Source organism: Physeter macrocephalus, chromosome 8 (assembly GCF_002837175.3).
Source record: "Physeter macrocephalus isolate SW-GA chromosome 8, ASM283717v5, whole genome shotgun sequence".
Classification (NCBI taxonomy): Eukaryota; Metazoa; Chordata; class Mammalia; order Artiodactyla; family Physeteridae; genus Physeter; species Physeter macrocephalus.
Genome location: NC_041221.1, coordinates 132,660,919 through 132,683,592, shown reverse-complemented (window position 1 = coordinate 132,683,592; position 22,674 = coordinate 132,660,919). Strand labels below are relative to the sequence as shown.

The 22,674-nt window shown below is 35.8% G+C and overlaps 1 protein-coding gene across 11 annotated transcripts in view; it reads right to left on the bottom strand.

Annotated features, from left to right (window-relative positions):
- Nucleotides 1-651: 651 nt before the first annotated feature.
- The window catches only part of SMAD5 (SMAD family member 5), a 55,597-nt gene continuing 33,574 nt past the window's right edge, over nt 652-22,674 (bottom strand). The window contains exons 5-11 of one of the 11 annotated variants that reach the window (XR_008618128.1): nt 19,500-19,643; nt 13,074-13,295; nt 11,059-11,315; nt 7,656-9,635; nt 7,280-7,318; nt 2,843-2,904; nt 655-1,071 (exon numbers count right to left, since the gene is read on the bottom strand). Coding sequence is in view for 5 of the 11 variants with exons in the window: in XM_055086781.1 (XP_054942756.1) it covers nt 9,492-9,635; nt 11,059-11,315; nt 13,074-13,295; nt 19,500-19,643 (767 nt within the window). In the remaining 6 variants the exon portion in view is untranslated. The other 10 variants (XR_008618129.1, XR_008618125.1, XR_008618130.1 and 7 more) reach the window with 10 other exon arrangements.

The window sequence follows — 22,674 nt, the reverse complement described above, 5'->3', positions numbered from 1 at the left end:
ATTTCCTTCTCAATGAGACTGTCTCTGGTTTCTGGATCTAAACCTTCAGCCATCTTCCTCCTCCCACCCCTGACATTTCAAATCTTCCTTTCCTACTTTTTCTCCTTAGAACTTACCACTACCCTACATATTTTATTTGTCTTATTTTGTGTCTCCATCAACCGGAATGAAGATGCTTGAGAGAAAGTATTTTTGTTTTATTCAGTTTATCCTCAGCCTGACATCTAATAGGCCCTCAAATATTAAACAAATGAACAAACAACCTGATACTGCTCACGTAGGACCAGAAAAAAATCCAGATATTCGGAAAAACAGGAGTAGAGCCTATTTTTTAAAGTCCCCTTGATTCTCCATTTCTGCCCCTCCTCAACCCTCCAAAACTGATCAAATAACCCTAACTAGATAGAGACTGAAACCACTAAACTATGTTATAGTTTCGCTTTCCATGCAGACAGGAATGACTCCCTGCGACAGCTCTGCCGCCGAGCCTGAAGCCTGACTTGCAGTAAGCACGCAATAAAGGTCAGGTGAGAGTAAGTGAAGAAGTAAGGACTCACCAGGTTACAGCCTGACTGTTACAACAAAGAGCACTCCCCACCTCCAAGTTTCTTTTCCACATAACCTTCCAAGAGTAGCACAACTCTGTCACCCTCGTCCCTGGGCTCCCGTGTCCACTTTGAGGTGGCTACTCTAGTTCCTGCCATCCTATCTGCATTCTAGCCACAGGGAAGGGGAAAAAAGCAAGAGGGTTCCTCTGTGGAGCATTATGCCAAAATGACACGTATCATTTCTGCTATTATGCCAATGGTCAGAGCTTAGTCGCATGACTGGCCACAGCTGAAAGGGAGGCTGGGAAACGTGCTATGCAGCTGGATAGAGGTGTTCAACGATTAAGGAGAGAGAAAATGGGTATGGTAAACGTCTAGCAGTTTATTAAACAGACAGTAAAAGGACAGCATCTTTCTTTTCATATGAAGATCTTTGCAGGATCCCTGTTCATACATAACGTGTTTGTGCTTGCATTCATCATCTTCACCTTCACTGCCATCACTAACTTGGCCTAAACAAATTCTGTAAAATTCACAGAATTTTATGTAAAGAAAAGACAACCAAGGGATGTTTACCATTAACCTTAACTAATGTCTGCACAGCCCTTCAAACCCTCCTCTACTTTTTCTCCCCCCACAATCACACACGCACTCTCTTCAGCAAAATTAATCGTTTATTCTGAAGTACGAACACAGGTCACTGTTCTGTTTCTCAAAGGCACTGCGTAGGGTGCCCCTCCTGAATGCAATTAAAGGCCTGACCCTCAGGCACAACAGTTGGGGGTGATATTACGGAATCTAAACCAGGGCACTAAAATCAAACTACAGGGTTCTTAACACTGCCGCCCCTGTAAGCTATGAACTAAAAAGCACACTTCTTTTGTTGTTGTTATTTTCTCTTTGTCAAATACATCAAGGAAACTGTGCCCTTTCGATACTCTGGGAAAATATTAAATGTCAACAGGTTAAAGCTCCAAGTTGCCTGTTAATTTTGTAGGTTCTCTAAGCAACAATCCAGGAACCTGATAACTTGGGGGCAAAGGTCCAAAAGCTCAAAGAGAAAGAATAAATATGAATGTTCTTAGTTGAGTTTCCCCCTTTCTTCTCCAATGAGGTGGGTAATAAAGAGATCTAATAAAGTACTGAGCTCCAATCCATTCAATTAAGTATTGTCTTATTACATAATTTAAAGCTAAATTCTAGCATAAAAAATCGTATCTGGTTTCAGTACTCTCATTCATTCAACAAATATTCGACTGCTTACAATATATCAAAAACTGTTCTAGCAGTGGGAACACATATCTGGCCACAGCTTACATTCCCATGAGGTGACACAGTCTATAAACAGGGTAAAGAAATAAAACATGTAGGATGTTGGATGGTGATAAATGCTATGGAGAATGAAGAACTTTTTTTTCTTTTCCAGAGTCTTATTTTCCTTCTTTCTGAAAGCCTTCCCAGATTAATCCCAATTGGCTTCTTCTGTCACTTCAGCAGTCTCATTAAAATATGTGGAGAGCTAAGCTTGATGTAATATGTTTTGGAAAGGTCTGCCATTCAACAAAATAAAAGACAGCTCAGAGGACAGTGCTCTCTTGGGGATACAGAATTCAAGAAACACTTTGGAACCAAACCAATTTCTCTTAGAACCCTTTCAAAAAAGGAGCTATAGCTTCACCCATAATCAGCTAAATTCTTGTCAAAGAAACGAAAGGACTGATGCAGAATGACTACCTGAATAGTTTAGAAGGATACATGCACAGATGTTTAGTGGTTCACTATTGGTTTGGGATTTTTCGTTCATACTTTTCTGTACTATTAAAATTCTCAGCATTTATCTCATATACAACTATTATTTTAAATGAAATAAAAGGTGACAGGAAAGGGGTAAGAGATTAAGAGAAAGTATAAGAAGGCTTTCAGGGCTTCCCTGGTGGCGCAGTGGTTGAGAGCCCGCCTGCCGATGCAGGGGACACGGGTTCGCGCCCCGGTCCGGGAAGATCCCACATGCCGCGGAGCGGCTGGGCCCGTGAGCCATGGCCGCTGAGCCTGCGCGTCCGGAGCCTGTGCTCCGCAACGGGAGAGGCCACAACAATGGGAGGCCCGCGTAACCAAAAAAAAAAAAAAAAAAAAAAAGAAAAAAGAAGGCTTTCAAAAAACATCCCAAACATCAAAAAACTGCCTCACAAAACACCCCTCACAGCAACTATACACACATCCACTTGAAACAATATTGATAATGCAATAATCTTAACCACCAACCTAAATCCTCCTTCCACCCCCATGCAACATACTTTAAGATGGAGATAGTTAAGCAAGGTGCCAAAAACTCTTCTTCATATTTTCTCTGTAGCCCCTTTAAAATACAACCACAAAAAGTGATTTAGACCAAAAGAACACAGGACTTTTTTTTTTGTTTTTTTTTACAAAAGTCAGTTTATTAAAATAGGCTTACAAATTCAACAACAAAAAACACAGTAATATTTAAAATGTTAAATAGGGGGGAAATACTTTCTTATAGCCCACTGATAGCCTTCTTATAAATATTTATAAAATATGAATTGCATCAAAACTGCTGTAATATGGAATAGCATTAGCCATTGAGTTGTCGTGTCTAAAAGAAAATTGAAGCAGATGTCACAACTGATCCCTGTCACCTGAACTGTTCTGGCTATGGCAATTTGAAAACTAATTATCTTAAATCTGAGAGAAGCCAACACCACCTCTCACTGTTCACTGAAATCTTTTGCCAGAACGTTTTTAAAGTATGCTTCTAAAACAGTGAAGTTGCTACTAAATGCCTTACACTTGAAATAAAAAATTAAAAAAGCATAAGAAGAAACTGATTTGCAGATACGGATTCTTTTGATTAAGGCTTCTCTCTAAAGAGAATAATAAGAGCTTTTATATTTATTCTTTCAGGTTAAAATATTTAGTTTGGGTTTTTCTAGTGGGGACACATGGATTTTCACCATCCCCTTCTAATTAGAATAAGTTTGTATTTCTTTTATATACAACACAGAAGGTGGTAAAAGTAGGCAGGCACTTGGTGGGGATGACAAAACTAATCTGTGATTTTGAACTTCTTTTAAAAGGAGAAAATTAAGAAAAACAGGCTAATTCGCAAAGTGGGTAATCAAGGATTAATCTACTAAGGTCAAGTAGCATGAGAAATAATTCCTCTGATTCAAAGTAGCAGAAATGTAAGAGATGATGGTTATGACAGTAATAATAATAAAAGAGTTCTGATGTGGCGGGCACTAAGTACTTTATTTAATCTTCCCCCAAATCCTACAAGTAGACTTTTACTTTACAGATCAGGAAACTGAGGCACAGAGTGGTTAAGCCTAAGGGCACAGAGTTAAGGAAGCTCTGAGGTCCAGGACTCAAATGCAGGCAAGCAGACTCCAAAGCCAGCTCTGCTAACAACTATTCTATCTCTCAATCATCTGGTCAAGACCTCTAATTTTAGATAGAGCTAGGGAAGGGAAATTAGTGGTTAAACTAAAAAACCCCAGACTCTAGATTCAAATCCTTTTTCAAAACAAAACTAAACTAACAAAGAAAAACACATCAACTCTCTTATAAACAGAAAAGAAATATACTGATCCTTCTGAGCAAACCTCATGCTTGGTAGAAAGGCCTAGTATATTCAATTTCTATCGCTAGTGCACAAACAGATAACACAGCCGGTCACAGCAACTGATAATCTCATCCTTTTTTATAACTTCACTCAGTGAAACATGTTAAATCAAAAAAGAATAGCCCCCAAAACAAACAAAAACACACATTAAGCAGATTTTGAGATTTATTAAAATAAAGTATTAGCAAACAATATCCAAAAACAAAGTTCTTAAGAGTTATGGCTTTGAAAAGCACAATATAGTAAAACCTAATACATTTTTATAAGTATCAAAAAGATAACAGAATTGAAGCATGTTGCTAGAATTTCATTTTCTACAACATAAACAGAAGGAGAACAAGTACAAGTAAGAAGCAGACCTAGAGTGCAGCCAGTGATTTGGTCTTTATCATCTGCATATGAAATATATTTTTAAGAGAACATGGGCAGGATTACATACAAATACCCAGTTTTCATGATTACAGTCCTACCCAATTTTAACATAAGTGATTTTCAAAATGCAACTTTAACCAACCACATTGAAAAGAAAAGCACTTGCCCAACTATTATCTCCAAGAGTCCCTACAGTTAAAATACTTTATGAATAAACCAAAGCAACATCATCTCCAATGGTATTAGAAGGGAAAATCTGACTCTAAAAGATTTCTTCTTTACTTGGGCTTGTTTGGCCTCACTGGAGTTTTGTTATAGCTAACACCAGCTAGTATTAAGAAGGCACTATCTATCAATGGGGTAAAAAAAAAAATCTACCTCTACACAAAATTTCAAACTTTTAAAAATGTTATCTTCAAATAAATCCTTAAAGGACAATGGTTTATGACGATTTTAGGAATTTTAAGAACTGAACTATTTGGACGAGAACCCCACAAACCTTTTTCACTCTGTCATAAATAACAGAAGAATCCTGCTCTGAGACTAGATCTTTTTAACAAAACAATTCATCACTTGTTTTACAGCAACTGCTACCAGCAAATATTACAGCATAAGCTCTTATTTTTTTAAAAAATTGATATGTAAAATCCTTCTCATTGGTTTTTGTAAATCATCCAATTTTAGGGTAACACCTCAATTATAATAACTGCATTTTAGAAGAGAAGTTTCTATTATGAAAAATCCAATATAACAAAGGCTTGACAAATACACTTATCTCTTGTAATTAGGACATGCTAAACTTCAATCCAGTGAATTACAAAGAACTAGCTAAATTTCTGTTTAGCAGGTGTTGAATAGAATTGTTTACGTAGAAGAAATGCCTCAAATTCTCTCTCCATACATGCATCTTCTGTGAGAAGTAAACCTCCCCAGTCCCACCTCTTTTAATGAGGAAAATGCTACTCTCCAGGGGAAACAGGCATCAAACCTGAGATTACCACCCAAAAAGCTGCCCTACTGAATATCTGAGGAGATGCCCATAAACCAATACTTCGGAAAACTCCTGCCAATAAAAATCACCAAACACGGGGCTTCCTTGGTGGCGCAGTGGTTGAGAGTCCGCCGGCCGATGCAGGGGACACGGGTTCGTGCCCCGGTCCGGGAAGATCCCACATGTCGCGGAGCGGCTGGGCCCGTGAGCCATGGCCGCTGAGCCTGCGCGTACGGAGCCTGTGCTCCGCAACGGGAGAGGCCACAACAGTGAGAGGCCCGTGTACCGCAAAAAAAAAAAAAAAAAAAAAAAATCACCAAACACTTCTAAAACCACCAGGCTATCTACTACCTTAAAAGATTCTTGCTTATCTAGTTGATGGGTATAATGAGGACACACATTCATAATTCCTACCAGAGAGATTGAGGATTTAACTAATAAGACAAGGAAGAGCTCTGAGCCTCTTAAAAGTTAATAGGTCCAAAATTTAAATCATCACTGGAAGCTGAATTTAGTAATTATCTAAAGATTTTTCCTTCTTCAGAAAGCATAAAAGATATTAATGTATTTTAAGTGGGAGAGTGATAATGATCCAAAGTAATATTAAGCAAGCAACTAGAAAAAGTATAAAGAAATGAAACTAAAATGGTATAGTAGATGCTCTCTGTAATAGAATACAACACTTAAACAGGTACTATCAAACTTGAATTTAGAGTTTCTCTGCTACTGGCATGATTTCATTTTTGTATAAACTTTCTCCTTTAAAAGAACACTATTACAGGGGAACTCTTTCCCACAGGTACTCTAAGATAATACTGAAGGTTATATAATGTGAGCCCCAGTCCTTATCTTAACAATAGATTTCAGATCTGAATACTTACTGATCATTTTACATCCTAAAAGAATGTCTTACTCTCAAATGTTATGAAAAGTATAAAATAGCTACACCCTCTTTCCATACTATTAAGTATAACTTATTGAACTACCTATTGACAGTAATCTTACTGTGGATTTCACCTCAGAAACCCAGACAATTCTATTATCATATTGATAGTTTACTTACATAACAAGAAAATGTAAAAAGTGATTTATAGTCTGATATATATATTTGACATTTAGATTGATGTCTTCCTTAAATTTTCTCTAAAGAAAAAACGTTCACTTCAGTAGATCAGTAACATGCCTACTAGTTTATATTCCAAAACGTAAGCCAGGTAATTATGTAGAGATATTAGTCAAATGCACCTCTTATTTTTTTCCAGTCAGTATCTTTTTGTTGCTTTAATACATTACTGAGATTAATTTTGATTCTATTCCTCTTTTTGCATTTACCAAACTGGTTGTAATTTTATTATTCCCAGACTCTGTCTTTTCAGCTGGCATATATTTATTTAAATGTTGTACATGCTATAAAATGTGATTATTCTGGTTGTGATGATGTTTTCATAAATTTGACTATAAACCATTCTGGAGATTAAATTAAAAAAACTGTAATTTTATGAAATGGTTTCTTTCAGAGGTGCTTTTTTCACTGGCAGAATTTTACTTAGTTTTTTTAATCTCACTGGCTAAATTTTATTTCCCATCCATTCCTGTACTGAGCATCCTCAGGAATTACAGGACCAGCTGGATTGAATGAAGTTTTCATATAAAACCCACGGATGTGGAGTTAACAACTTTTAGGAAATACAACAGGCTTATTATACATCCACATGAAACTCTTACCAGTTAATAGCTTCAGTACTGTCATTCGAGACACAGCTCCTTAGAGAAAACACAGAAAAAGCCAATCACATAAAATCTTGCTAACTCCAAAGGCTGTTACATGAATAAAAACAATTTTTAATTAACTCAGTTGTAAGCATCAATAAAACAATTCAATAGTTTCCACCAGTTCAAGCCCACTGAAGTTGATTACATGTATCTATCTGCCAGTCAACCTAGGTAGTTATTCTACAAATTTGTTCCAAAGATTGTACCATGAGCCTGCTAAGTAAAAGAATGATGTAAATAGCTAAGTTCTATCACTAAGCAAATAAACCTCTTTTGTGTGGCTGACACAATTCTGGAAGATTGAGAATGCATGTCATGTAAAACTTACGTTTAAGGCTCAGGTGACTGTCAGAAAGTTTCCTTTTACTTAGCAAAGGACTGTGAGCTGAAACACATATGGCACTTCATCTGAGAGAACTAAAACCATCCATTGGCTGCACTTTATAAAAGCAATAAATAATGTTATGGAAAACAAAAGGAACTGCATTCTCCTTTCCTCAAAAAATGCATTTTTTTCCTCATAAGAGCAGAAAGGGCAAAGTAGAAAGTCAAATGAAACTAACATTTTAAACAGAAGACTGACATGGCTCCACATATTTTTAAAAGGCACTGGAAAATAAGCTTCTTCTAATAGGTAAGTTAGGTGATTTTTTTTCCAAAATAATGTATTTGTTCTTCATGCCATAACTAAGTGTCCATTTGACTACTCCCTAGAAAAAGAGGTTAAGAGTCCTTTACTCAAAGCCCTTAAGCATGACTGATTAAATGAATATTTTAGATTTTTCATGTCTTTCCTCTCTGAGGATTGTGGAGACTAGTATCTACATAGGTGCTAAAAAAAAAAAATGGAAAAAGAGCACCCATGGTAACTGAGAGAATAGTCTGTATTCTTTGATATGTGAATGTTTTCAAATCAGCTAGCTCAATTCATTTAAGCATCAGACAGGTGGCCTCATCCTTGAGGCCAGACTGAAGAGGCTCCTATGGCTACAGGACACAGGTCCTTGCATGGGGAAACAGATGCAAGTAAAAGCAATGGGATGAAGTACATGATTTTCCAACATTAATATCATCCTGCAGGGAATTAACAAGGCACCTTCAATTGGAGCTACAGAATAACAGTCTTATAATCTAGGTTGAAAATACAACAAAAGCTAGAAAAAGCATAACTTCCTATAACTGTAATCTATAAATTGCAGTGTTTAATACAAAAGGGGTACCAAGGAAGCAAGGATGAACATGTAAGTCCAAGTCACTTGAGTGTGTTTCACAAAAGGTTACTCTAAAAACTGTCACCCATCAAAGTGCAAAATAAAAGATTAATGCATGTCAAAATTAGAATTCTTGCAACATTGGCCAAAAGCAGCAAACACAGCTGAACAAGGCCGTGCATGCACTGTCACTAGCTATTAACTAGTACTTATGACAGATTTGAGTAAATGACATATACTGGAGATCCGTTGTTTGCAATAAGTTTTTTTTAAAAAAGGAAATATTTTACAAAAGATAATATTGAGTGAAGTCACAATACACTGACAAACATTTAGCTGTATTAAATGTAAATTTTATGTCACTTAGAAAACTATCACTTGGCTTTTACTGAACACTACCTGTTAGAGCAGGGCAGTGTTCCTTCAAATAAAAGACTTTTTTTTTTTTATAGTTTCTTTTAAGCCCCTACCATATGCTTTTATAAAACAATGAATTACACTTTTTTAAAGTTGGTGGGACTAAGAAACTGGTAAAAGTACAGCTTCTGGAGAATCAAGAATAGAACGGAAGACTCTCGTTGAACACCTTCTTATACTGTTATAATTTTCATCATGTGATGTATTACTTTTCCAAAAAAATTTAACAAATAAAAAAACTGCTGGGACAATGAGGAAAAAGTATGTTCCAGTTTAAGATCAATGCCAAACTTCTGAACTGGGGCACAATACTCACTCTGCATCTTTCACAACACTTTTGAGAGTTAATCACATCAACATGAATACAAACAGATGTTGATTCATCACAAAAACAAATGTATTGGTCACAATTATGTAGAAAAAAAATAAGCTGTAATTATCTGTTTTCCATGTAAGCTCACAGTATCTGTACTGAAATTTTCCCTAAAATTAAAACAAGTCCACTAATAATGTAACTGAAAAAGAATACTTCTGCACTATGAAACAGAAGAAATGGGGTTTAGAGGGGAGCCCATCTGAGTGAGGACTTTATCCAGCCACTGAAGAGGCCCATGAAGATGAATCTCAATCCAACATGGGGTGCTGGTAACATCTTGCCGGTGATATTCTGCTCCCCAGCCCTATGAAAATGAACAGATAACACGGCAAGCCACCTTTTAAATTGTCAACCAGTCAAAACCAATTTCAACACACTAACAAAAATAAACTTTAACAGTAGAGATACACAGACATACCTAAGGGAAAAACTATCACAAAACCAATCTTAGCATTCACCATGAAATTAAAAGCAACACAACAGCTGAATCGTTATAATAACATATAATCCCTTAATAGAAACCCTTGGAGCAAGATATGTTTCAGAATTTTTTTTTTTTTTACTTTTAGGAAGTTAATAATGGTGCAATAACTCATAATTAAAATATTAATATTTCTGCAGTGAGCTATATTCTCTCTTAATGGGATAAATAAAACTCAAATATAGCCTCATGTAAGTTCACATCAGATTTTGTAAACAAAAAGTTTTTGGTTTTCAGGGTTTTTTTAAAACTTCAGATAAGGCGTTGTAAATCTGATCAATGCATACAAATGTAATTAAAGTGGCAGTCACATATCATTATCCTTTAAGATGGGAAATTACTGGGATGAATTGAGCTGGACCACTTTAGCCTAAAACTCCAGAGTAAAACAGAATTTTTTCACTTCTATTTGCCTGAATTTAACTAGCTCTCTGCTTTACTGCTTACAGTAGTCCTGGCCCAGGAAAAGTAAGCAGCTGTGATGAGGGCGGACTGGGAGACTAAATTGAATATGCAAAAGCCATGTTTCTATAGAAGGCAAGGGAAATGCCTTCATGGCTATTGATAAACTGCTGCATAAACAGGCCTATAACAAAGCCTATAGCAAGAAAATACTGGGCTGTGGGGCTGTGGGCCAAAAAGAAAAAAAACCTACACAGAGCATTTGACAATTGCTCTTCTTTGGCTAAATCCTTAAGGAACAAGCAGGTACAGGACAGGCTGCTGAAATATAACACCAAAATTCTTTCTAAATTTTGCTTACGCACCATCATTTGGAATACCAATAAAATTAGGCCAAGAGCAAATGATAAATTTGAAAAGTTCTCCTTAATAACCGAGCTTAAAAACAAGGAAAATAATTTTAGTATGGTAAAGAATTCTTTACGTCAACCTAATGGGATCTAATAATGATTGAAACTGCCGAAGCTAAGGAACTTAAAAAGCAATTTTAATATTAAATGCTTTCTAGCAATTTAGTCTTTAACTGAAATTATTTTATAAACTCAGCCCCTATTCAATATCAATATTGAGCACTTTATAATGTCTGGATTATAAAATAAAATCTTAGACCAATCATGTGGTTTAAGTTATAAATTCAAGAATTTTATTTAAAAACCTATTAAATGAGGTAAAAAATAGTTACTATCTTTCATTTAACAAAGACTTTTTAAAATTATAACCTATAGACATATAATATACATATTTACAGTGACTCAAATTAAGCTACAGGTCACAACCCACTCACCTTGACAAAACTCATTCGAATGGTACACATTTTGGTGAGCTCATATACTGCCTCAAATCCATGGTTGACAGACTGAGCCAGAAGCTGGGCAAACTCCTGATTGTTAAAAATTTTGAGGCTGCAGCTGCTGGGAATCTTACAGACAGTGGTAGGATGAAAGCCATGATGAAAGTTGCAGTTCCTACTCTGTACAAATATGCTGCTGTCACTGAGGCACTCTGCATACACCTCTCCACCAACATAGTACAGATGAACACCTTAAAAAGATAGGCATTACAAGAGTAAACTTAACAAAGCAGTATAATGAAATCGAGGAAGTTGTATGAGGTGCAACCAAGAATAACTACTAAACTATAGGAAGTCTTCAGACAGAAGCTACCACTAGATGGCCGTATGCTGCCAAAGATAATCAAGAGGTTAATGTGCCTAAATCTAAAACGATCCTCAAATAACTAAGACTTAAGCCTCAAGTTGGCAGCATATCAGGTTATCAGTTCTCAGGGTATTTTTTTTCCTTTTCCAACAATCATTTATCATCTCTATGAAAGAAAGCAATGGCAAAAAAAAAAATCCCCCAAAAAGCACCTTATGATGAGTCCTTTCAAAGGAATTCTTAGTGCCATCAACTATCATGAATAGTTGTTTGGCAAAACGTTTTGCACTCTCTTTCCTCATGGAAAGGTCTGCAGCATTTAATAAAAAAAAAAGCTAAGTCACATGTAATTTCATGTCATAAGAAAAGCCTTTAAATGGCAGATTTATTTTACTTTCCTTTAAAAAAATGTTTTGGGTATTTAAAATATATATAAATACAATGAATGTTCAATATTTAAAAATTCAAATTATATAGCTAGAGCTGAAGTTGTTCCCAACTTTTCTCTACTGCAAATAGTACTAAAAAGACCATCGTAGTACACACATGTGAGTCACAGACTGGTTTCAGGCTATGACATTAAAAACTATGTTTTGCTTCTGGGCAAATAAAAATGAGCCGTGGAAGAAAGGATCCTAGAACTGTATACTGGGAAAAAAGAGAAAAATGATTCTAGAATTTCAGAATTCACCAAGTAGATTTCTCTTAAATTATTCTACTGCAGAATGAAAAATCAATGCATAGAAGTGAGGCATTTTACCTAAAAAATCATGGCAAGTTGACAGTTCAGTCAAAAAAGAATGGAAACTTTCTTTCCAACTTATTTTTGGACATAGTATTTTTCTGAATCTCTTCTATAAGAAATCATATTACAATTAAGGTTATTTACCTTTTGTTCCTAATTTGGACCAAGACTTTCTCAAGTCAAAGAAGTAAAAAGTAGCAAGTGGTAAAAAACAAAACTTAAAAGAGAGGCAAACAGCTCTACCTGGGATAGGTTTCCTTTCTGACCACTTGATGCATGAGACATTTCACTGCAATGTGAAAAGTTCCTTGTTTGCTGTGGCAACTATCTTGTAGGATGAATTATAAATAAAACCCTGTTACCTGAATTTAAAAGGTGGGAGAAGTGGCAGTGAAGCCATTGAAAACTTACAGCATTCAAACTGGATTTCCTACCAGTAACCCTGCTCCTCCAACATAATGGAAATTCTTTCAAGTAATCAACCCAAAATATTCCACAAATATCATAATTAAAAAATTTTAATCCTTCACTAGCATTCATATAGTCTACAAATATTTCTTGTGTATGTACTATGAGCCAGGCATCGTTCTAGTTGCTGAAGATATTGTTGTGAACAACGCAAATTTCTGTATAGCTTGTATTTCAGTCAAAAAGACTGAAAATTAAAAAAGTAAACACAGAATAGTATTTCAGACCCTAAGTACTATGAAGAAAAAATAGGTAGGATAAAGAAAAGAAGTCTGTCTTTACTTAATACATTCTTCAACATCTCCAACTTGAGGGCAGGACCATGCCTTAAGCTTCTTTGTATGCCCCAGAACCTTACACAATGCAGACTACATGGCAAGCACAACAAATGACTGAATTCAATTGAATGTAAGAAAATGACAAAATTACCTTTTCCAATATGTCGCCTAGTGTTTTCAATTGTTGAATTACGATTAACATTTGACAACAATCCCAAGCAGAATCTACTTTTGTTATTTGAAGGGTCTGTGAATCCATCTACTAACACACTAGTAGAAGATGCATGAAAAGCTTCCCCAACACGATTGTTTAATTCATAGTAGACAATTGAACACCAATGTTTGGGCTCTTCATAGGCAACAGGCTGTACATCTGTGAACAAACCAGACAGAAAAAATGTTTAATGATTATCAGAAACTCCAGACTCTCTGTTTCCTTTAACCCAACCCAAGCACTATATGAAAAAGAAAATTTTCAGATATTTCACTTGAGTATCACTGTCCTTCCTGACTTTCACTCTGTTTGTATGTTTGTTTTCAAAAAAACAAACATCAGAAATGCCTTGATCATAACAATTTTCAAAATTATACATATACACGGATAGGCAACATCACATTTTAAGTTATTTTTCTAGCGGAATCTAATCCAGGTTTAAATTTGAGATGACAAACCTCTGCTTCAGCAAACTGAAAGACTTAACTATACCAGTATCTGTAAAATTATTTTAAACAAAAATTTGAACTAAAAAACTAAGTAAGGCTCTTAGCAAACTAGGAATAGAGGGGAACTTCTTCAACTTGAGATAAAGAACATTTACAAAAAACTTACAGCTAATGTCATACTTAATGGTGAAAAACTAGAAGCTTTTCTGCTAAGATCAGTAACAAGGCAAGGATGTGCTCACCACTCCTTTACAACACCACACTGGAAATCCTAGCTAATGCACTAAGACAAGAAAAGGAAATAAAAGGTATACAGATTGAGAAGGAAGACATAAAACTGTCTGTTCACAAATGACAAGATTGTCTATGCAGAAGATCTGAAATGACTGACAAAAAAACTCCTAGAACTGATAAGTACTTATAGCAAGGCTGCAAGATGCAAGGTTAATATACTCAAGTAAATCACTTTCCTATACCGGCAATGAACAAGTAGAATTTGAAATTTAAAATTCATTACCATTTATATCAGCACTCAAAAAATGAAATATTTAGGTAAAAAACAAACAAAATAGATATAAAATCTATATGAGGAAACTATGAAACTCTAAAGAAAGAATTCAAAGAAAAACTAAATATAGTCCATTTTCATGTATAGGAAACCTCTATATTCTCAAGATGTCAGTTCTTCCCAACATGATCTACAGAGTCAATGAAATCCCAATAAAAATCCCAACAAATCATCTTGTGGATATTGATAAACTGATCCTAAAGTTTACATGAGGAGGCAAAAGACCCAGAACAGCCAACACAATATTGAAAAACAAAACTAGAAGACTAACACTATCCAACTTAAAGACTCACTATAAAGCTATAGGAATCAAGACAGTGTGGTATTGGCAAAAGAACAGAGATCAAAGGAACAGAATAGAGAGCCCAGAAATAGATCCACATAAATATAGTTAACTGATCTTTGATGAAGGATCTTGGTTACTTCCCCAATAATAGATAAAAGATAGTCTTTCCAACAAATGGTATAAGAACAACTGACATTCACAGGCAAAAAAATGAATCTAGACACAATATCTTACACTATTCATGAAAATTACCTCAAAAATGGATCACAGACCTATGATACAAAACTATAAAACTCTAGAAGATAGCAGAGGAGAATATCTAGATGACCTTGAATATGGTGATGGCTTTTTAGATACAACACCAAGGCACCATCAAAAGAATGAGAAGACAAGCTACAGAATGGGAGAATATATTTGCAAAAGACACATTTGGTAAAGGACTGTTACACAAAATATACAAAGAACTCTTAAAACTCAACAAGAAAATGAACAAGGTAATGAGAAAAACTGGTCAAAGACATGAACAGACACCTCACTGAAGAAGATATACACATGGCAAATAAACATATAAAAAGATGCTCCACATTACATGTCATCAGGAAAATGCAAATTAAAATTGCAAAGAGACACTACTACACAACCATTAGAATGACCAAAATCCAAAGCACTGACAACACCAAATGCTGGTGAAGATGAGGAGCAATAGAAACTCTCATTCACTGCCGGTGAGAATGTAAAATGGTACAGCCACTTTGGAAGACAGTCTGTTGACCTCTTACAAAACTAAACAAACTTTTACCATACAATCCAGCAAATGTGTTCCTCGGTATTTACCTAAAGGAGTCAAAAACTTATGTCCACACAAAAACTGCAAAGAGATGTTTATAGAGGCTTTATTCATAACTGCTAAAACTTGAAAGCAACCAAGATATCCTTCAACAGGTGAATGGATAAATAAACTGTGGTACACCAGACAATGGAATATTATTCAACACTAAAAAGAAATGAGCTATCAAGCCATGAAAAGACATGGTTGGTGGGGGACTTAAATGTATATTACTAAGTGAAGAAGCCAATCTGAAAAGGCTACATACTGTAAGATTCCAATTACAAGACATCTGGAAAAGGCAAAACTATGGAGACAAAAAGATCAGTGGTTGCCAGGGGTTAGGAGAGAGGGAGGGATGAAAAGGCAGAGCACAGAGGATTTTTAGGGCAGTGAAACTATTCTACATGATACTATAGTGATGGCTACATGTCATTATTCATTTGTTACAACCCAAAGAATGTTAACACAAAAAATGAATCCTAATGTAAATTACAGAATGGTAGTTACCAAGGGGGTAAGGTGAGGGGGAATGGGGAGTCATTATTTAATAGGTACAGAGTTCTATTTGAAATGATGAAAAAGTTCTGAAAATGGATAGGAGTGATGGTTTGCAGAATACTGTGGATGTACTCAATGCTACTGAATTGTACACAACAGAGCCCCAAAAGTACAAGAAGCAAAAACTAACAGAACTAGAAGTGGAAATAAATAATTCAACTGTAGTAGCTGGGGACTTCAATCTCCCACTCTCAATAATTGATAGAACAATCAGAAAGAAAATAAGCAAGGATACAGAAGATCTGAACACTACTGACCAGCTCCATCTAAGCGAAATCCAGAGATCCTATGACACCCTACGACATCAGAATATACAATTTTTTTCAAAGGCACATGGAGTATTGTCTAAAAGAGACTATATGTTTTGCCAAGGGTTGGCAAACCTTTTCTGCCCACCCAAATGGGCAAATCCAGCAACAACATATAAAAAGGATTATACACCATGACCAAGTGTGTATGCAAATACCTTAGGTTTTGCAGGCCACATACTATCTGTCATATATTCTTCTTCTTCTTAACAATTCTTTAATAATCTAGAAACCATTCTTAGGTCACAGGCTATACAAAAACAAGCATAAAACAAATCTCAACAAATTTAAAGAACTGAAATCATACCAAATATGTTCAAAGCACACAACAGAATTAAATTAGGAATCAACAACAAAAAGAAATTTGGGAAATCTTGAAATATTTGGAAATTGATCAACATGCTACTAAATAATCCATGGGTCAAAGAAGAAACCACAAGGGAAATTTTAAAATATTTTCAACTGAATAAAAATAAAGACAAACAAAAATAAAAAATTTATGGGATGCAGTTAAAGTTGTGATTAGAGGGAAATAAATAGTTTTTAACACCCATATTAGAAAAGAAACAACTCAAATTAACAATGTAAGATTCAGAAACTATAAAAAGAAAAGTAAACTAAAAGTAAACTTGCATTCTTCAAAGCAAGAAGAATGAAGGAAATAAAGATTAGAGTGGAATTCAATGGAAGAGGGAAAAGTTGTCATTCAAAAGATAAACAAAATTGACAATCCCTTAACTAAACCAACAGAAAAAAAGAACATGACACAAACTACCAAAATCAGGAATTAATACATCACTACCAACTCCTACAGAAATTAGAGAGATTATAAAGGATACTACAAAAAACTTTATGCCAAATTAGATAATTTAGATGAAATGGACAAACTCCCAGAAAGACACAAATTACCAAAACTGACTCAAGAAAAAACAAACTCTGAACAGACCAATATAATAACTAAAGAAACTGAATCGATTATTTAAAATCTTCCCACAAATAGAAGTCCAAGCTGAAATCGCTTCACTGGTAAATTCTACCACATATTTAAAGAAGAAATAATACTAATACTTCAAAAACTCTTCCAAAAATAGGAGGGAACACTTCCCAACTCATTCTGTGAGGCCATTATTACCTGATAGCAATACCAAACAAAGACATCACAAGAAAATTACAGACCAATATCCCTCATGATTATACATGCAAAAATACTCAACAAAATATTAGTAAACCTAACCAAGCAATATATAAAAAAGGATTATACACCATGACCACATGGGTTTTATCCTAGGAATACAAGGTTGGTTTAACATCAGAAAATCAGTTCATGTAATACACCTTATTACTAGAAAAAAAGAACAAAAAGCTCACATGATCATCTCAGTAGATGCAGAAAAAGCTTTTGACAAAATCCAACATTCATTCATGATAAAAATTCTCAATCTAGGAATAGAAGAGAACTAACAGTTTGCTGGCTAGACTCTCTAGAACAATACTGAACAGAAGTAATAAAAGCTGACATCACTGTCTTATTCCCAATTATAGGTGGAGAGTAATTCAGTTTTTTACCATTAATTATGATAGCTATAGGTTTTTCATATATGCCCTTTAATAATAAGAGAGAAGGAGAAGTTAAACGCATTCAGATTGGATAAGAAAAAAAAAAATACTATTCTTTATTCATGGATGACATGCTCCTATATTTAAAAGACCTTAAGGAATCCACATATGCACACACAAAAAACCTACCACTAGAACTAATAAATGAATTCAGCAAGGTTTCAGGTTACAAGATTAATATACAAAAATCAACTGTATTTTTTTAATTAAAAAAAATTTTTTTTTAAATAGTGACCAATAGAAATTTATTTCATTAGTTAGATCTGAAACCACTGCATTAATGCCATTTTGAAACTAACCTTTCAGGGACTTAATACAGTTCTTTAACAACAGAACTTGGTTCATTCACTACTTAAGACATGATTATTTAAATTAAAGTTAATTGGTTTCCTTACTCTCCTTTAGGGCTTTAGGCTCAGAACATTTCTATTAGAAAAATCTAATTTGTCTCAAGTTCCTATTTCTAAATTTTAGAGGGTTAAAATGCTCTTATATTTTAAATCTTTGTAGCAAAAATTATGTCTAAAATTACAGCTCAAACTGGCAAAGCAATTAAAGATGCAGGTGACGCAAGTCTTTTTTTTAAGTCTTGTTCATACAGTTTTACTGAGATACATTGACATATGGCACTGTATAAGTTTAAGGTATACAGCACAATGATTTGTCTTACATACGTCATGAAACGATTATCACAATAAATTTAGTGAACACCCATCAACTCATACAGACACAAAATTAAAGAAACAGAAAAAACTTTTTCCTTGTGATGAGAACTCTTAGGATTTACTCTCTTAACAACTTCGTATATAACATACAGCAGTGTTAACTACATTTATCATGTTGTACGTTATATCTCTAGTACTTATTTATCTTATAACTGGAAGTATGTGCCTTTTTTTTTTTTTGCGGTACACGGGCCCCTCACTGTTGTGGCCTCTCCCGTTGCGGAGCACAGGCTCCGGACGCGCAGGCTCAGTGGCCATGGCTCACGGCTCACGGGCCCTAATGGTGTCTTTTGAAGCACAAAAGTTTTTAATTTTGATGAAGTTATCATTTTTTTTCTGGATTATGCTTTTGGTGTTACATCTAAAAAATCTATGTCTATCCCAAGGTCATAAAAATTATTCTCCTGTGTTTTCTCCTAGAAGTTCTTTAGCTCTTATACTTAGGTCTATGATTCATTTTGAGTTAAGGTTTTTGTATGTTAACGTTCTAAATTCATCTTTGTGCAAGTAGATATCCAGTTGGTTCTAGCACTGTTTGTTGAAAAGAGTATCATTTCTCCACTGAATTGTCTTGGCATCTTTTTCAGAAACCATTTGACTATAAATTTAAGAGTTTATTTCAGGACTCTCAGTTTTATTCATTGATCTGTATGTCTATACCTCACCGTCTTGATTACTAAAGTTTTATAGTAAGTTTTGAAAACAAGAAGTGTTAGTCCTCCAACTTTGTTCTTTTTAAAAATTGGCAATTCTGCATTCTTCGCATATTTTCATATCATTTTAGTATCAGTTTGTCAATTTCTGTCCCCTGCCAAAACTCTTCCTTGGACTTTAATAGAAGTCACATTGAATGAACTTGGGGAGATTTGCTGTCCTCTTCTAGGACACAGACATGGAATGTCTCTCTTTTCTTTTTAAATTTATTGCTAAGTGAGTGGAAGAATTTTTTAATTTCAAGTTTGGATTCTTCATTGGTAGACAGAAATAAAATTGATTGGATGAAGGCAGTCAAAAGGCACATACAGGGCTTCCCTGGTGGCGCAGTGGTTGAGAGTCCGCCTGCCGATGCAGGGGACACGGGTTCGTGCCCCGGTCCAGGAAGATTCCACATGCCACGGAGCCGGCTGGGCCCATGAGCCATGGCCGCTGAGCCTGTGCGTCCGGAGACTGCGCTCCACAACGGGAGAGGCCACAACAGTGAGAGGCCCGCGTACCGCAAAAACAAACAAACAAACAAAAAAAAAAACAAAAGACACCATTAAGTAAATGAAAAGACAATCCACAGATTGAGAGAAAATATTTGCAAATCACATATCTGATAAAGGACTTCTATCCAAAATATATACAGAACTCTTAAAACTCAATAATAAGACAAACAAAGGACTTCTATCCAAACTACATACAGCACTTTTACAACTCAACAATAAGACAAACAACCCAATTAAAAAAATAAGGCAAAAGATTTAAATAAGCCAAAGAAGATACATGAATGACTAGGTACATTAGAAATGTTCAAAATCATTACTCATTAGGGAAATACAAATTAAAACAAATGAGACACCACTTCACACCCACCAGAATAACTATAATCAAAAAGATAAAAAATAACAAGCATTAGGAGGATATGGAGAAACTAGAACCCTCATATGGTACTGGTAAAAATATAAAATGGTGCTCTCACTTTACAGTAATTTGGTAGTTTCTCTTAAATACTTAAATTTACCCTGTGACGCAGAAAAATAAAAACAAAGACCTATCTGCAAATGTTGATTACAGCATTGTTCTTGCTGGCCAATAACTAGAAACAATTCAAATGTCCATCAACAGATAAATGGGTAAACAAAATGTGGTATATCCATACAATAAAATACTGTTCAGCAATAAAAAGGAACATTATTGATACATGGTGCAACATGGAAAACAACGCATTTTGTGATTCTATTTATATGAAAAGTTCGGAAAAGGCAAATCTACAGGTACAGAAAACAGATTAGAAGGTTCCTGGAGCTGGGGATAGGAGGGGATAGACTGCAAATAGGCACAAGGGATATTTTGAAAGGGTTATGAAAATGTTCCAAAACTAGATTGTGGTGATGGTGTAAAACTTTACACATTTACTAAAAATCATCTAATCATACACTTAAAATGGATAAATTTTATGGTATATAAATTATTACTGGTTCAAGATGGCGGAGAAGGACATGCGCTCACTCCCTCTTGCGAGAGCACCAGAATCACAACTAACTGCTGAACAATCATTGACAGGAAGACACTGGAACTCACCAAAAAAAGATACCCCACATCCAAAGACAAAGGAGAAGCCACAATGAGATGGTAGGAGGGGTGCAATCACAATAAAATCAAATCCCATAACTGCTGGGTGGGTGACTCACAAACTGGAGAACACTCATACCACAGAAGTCCACCCACTGGAGTGAAGGTTCTGAGCCCCACATCAGGCTTCCCAACCTGGGGGGCTCGCAACGGGAGGAGGAATTCCTAGAGAATTAGGCTTTGAGGGCTGGCAGGATTTGATTACAGGACTTCGACAGGATTGGGGGAAAGAGAGACTCCACTCTTGGAGGGTACACACAAAGTAGTGTGTGCATCGGGACCCAGGGGAAGGAGCAGTGACTCCATAGGAGACTGAACCAGACCTTCCTGCTAGTGTTGGAGGGTCTCCTGCAGAGGCAGGGGGGTGGCTGTGGTTCACCGTGGGGACAAGGACACTGGCAGCAGAAGTTCTGGGAAGTACTCGTTGGCGTGAGCCCTCCTAGAGTCCGCCATTAGCCCCACCAAAGACCCAGGTAGGCTCCAGTGCTGGGTCACCTCAGGCCAAACAACCAACAGGGAGGGAACCCAGCCCCACCCATCAGTAGACAAGCAGATTAAAGTGTTACTGAGCTCTGCCCACCAGAGCAACACCCAGCTCTACCCACCACCAGTCCCTCCCCATCAGTAAACTTGCACGAGCCTCTAAGATAGCCTCATCCACCAGAAGGCAGACAGCAGAAGCAAGAAGAACTACAATTCTGCAGCCTGTGGAAGGAAAACCACATTCACAGAAAGACAGACAAAATGAAAAGGCAAACTTTGTACCAGATGAAGGAACAAGATAAAACCCCAGAAAAACAGCTAAATGAAGTGGAGATAGGCAACGTTCCAGAGAAAGAATTCAGAATAATGATAGTGCAGATGATCCAGGACCTGGGAAAAGAATGGAGGCAAAGATCAAGACGATGCAAGAAATGTTTAACAAAGACCTAGAAGAATTAAAGAACAAACAAACAGAGATGAACAATACAATAACTGAAATGAAAAATACACTAGAAGGAATCAATAAGACACTGATGAAAGATATTAAAGATGATATAAACAGATAGAGAGATCTACCATGTTCTTGGATTGGAAGAATCAACATTGTGAAAATGACTCTACCACCCAAAGCAATCTACAGATTCAATGCAATCCCTATCAAACTACCAATGGCATTTTTCACAGAACTAGAACAAAAAATTTCACAATTTGTATGGAAACACAAAAGACCCCAAATAGCCAAAGCAATCTTGAGAAAGAAAAACGGAGCTGGAGGAATCAGGCTCCCTGACTTCCACCTATACTACAAAGCCACAGTAATCAAGAGAGTATGGTACTGGCACAAAAACAGAAATATAGATCAATGGAACAGGATACAAAGTCCAGAGATAAACCCACGTACATATGGTCACCTTATTTCTGATAAATGAGGCAAGAATATACAATGGAGAAAAGACAGCCTCTTCAATAAGCGGTGCTGGGAAAACTGGACAGCTACAATGTAAAAGAATGAAATTAGAACACTCCCTAACACCACACACAAAAATAAACTCAAAATGGATTAAAGACCTAAATGTAAGGCCAGACACTAAAACTCTTGGAGGAAAACATCGGCAGAACACTCTATGACATAAATCACAGCAAGATCCTTTTTGACTCACCTCCTAGAGAAATGGAAATAAAAACAAAAATAAACAAATGGGACCTAATAAAACTTAAAAGGTTTTGCACAGCAAAGGAAACCATAAAAAAGATGAAAAGACAACCATGAGAATGGGAGAAAATATTTCCAAATGAAGCAACTGACAAAGGATTAATATCCAAAATTTACAAGCAGCTCATGCAGCTCAATATCAAAAAAGCAAACAACCCAATCCAAAAA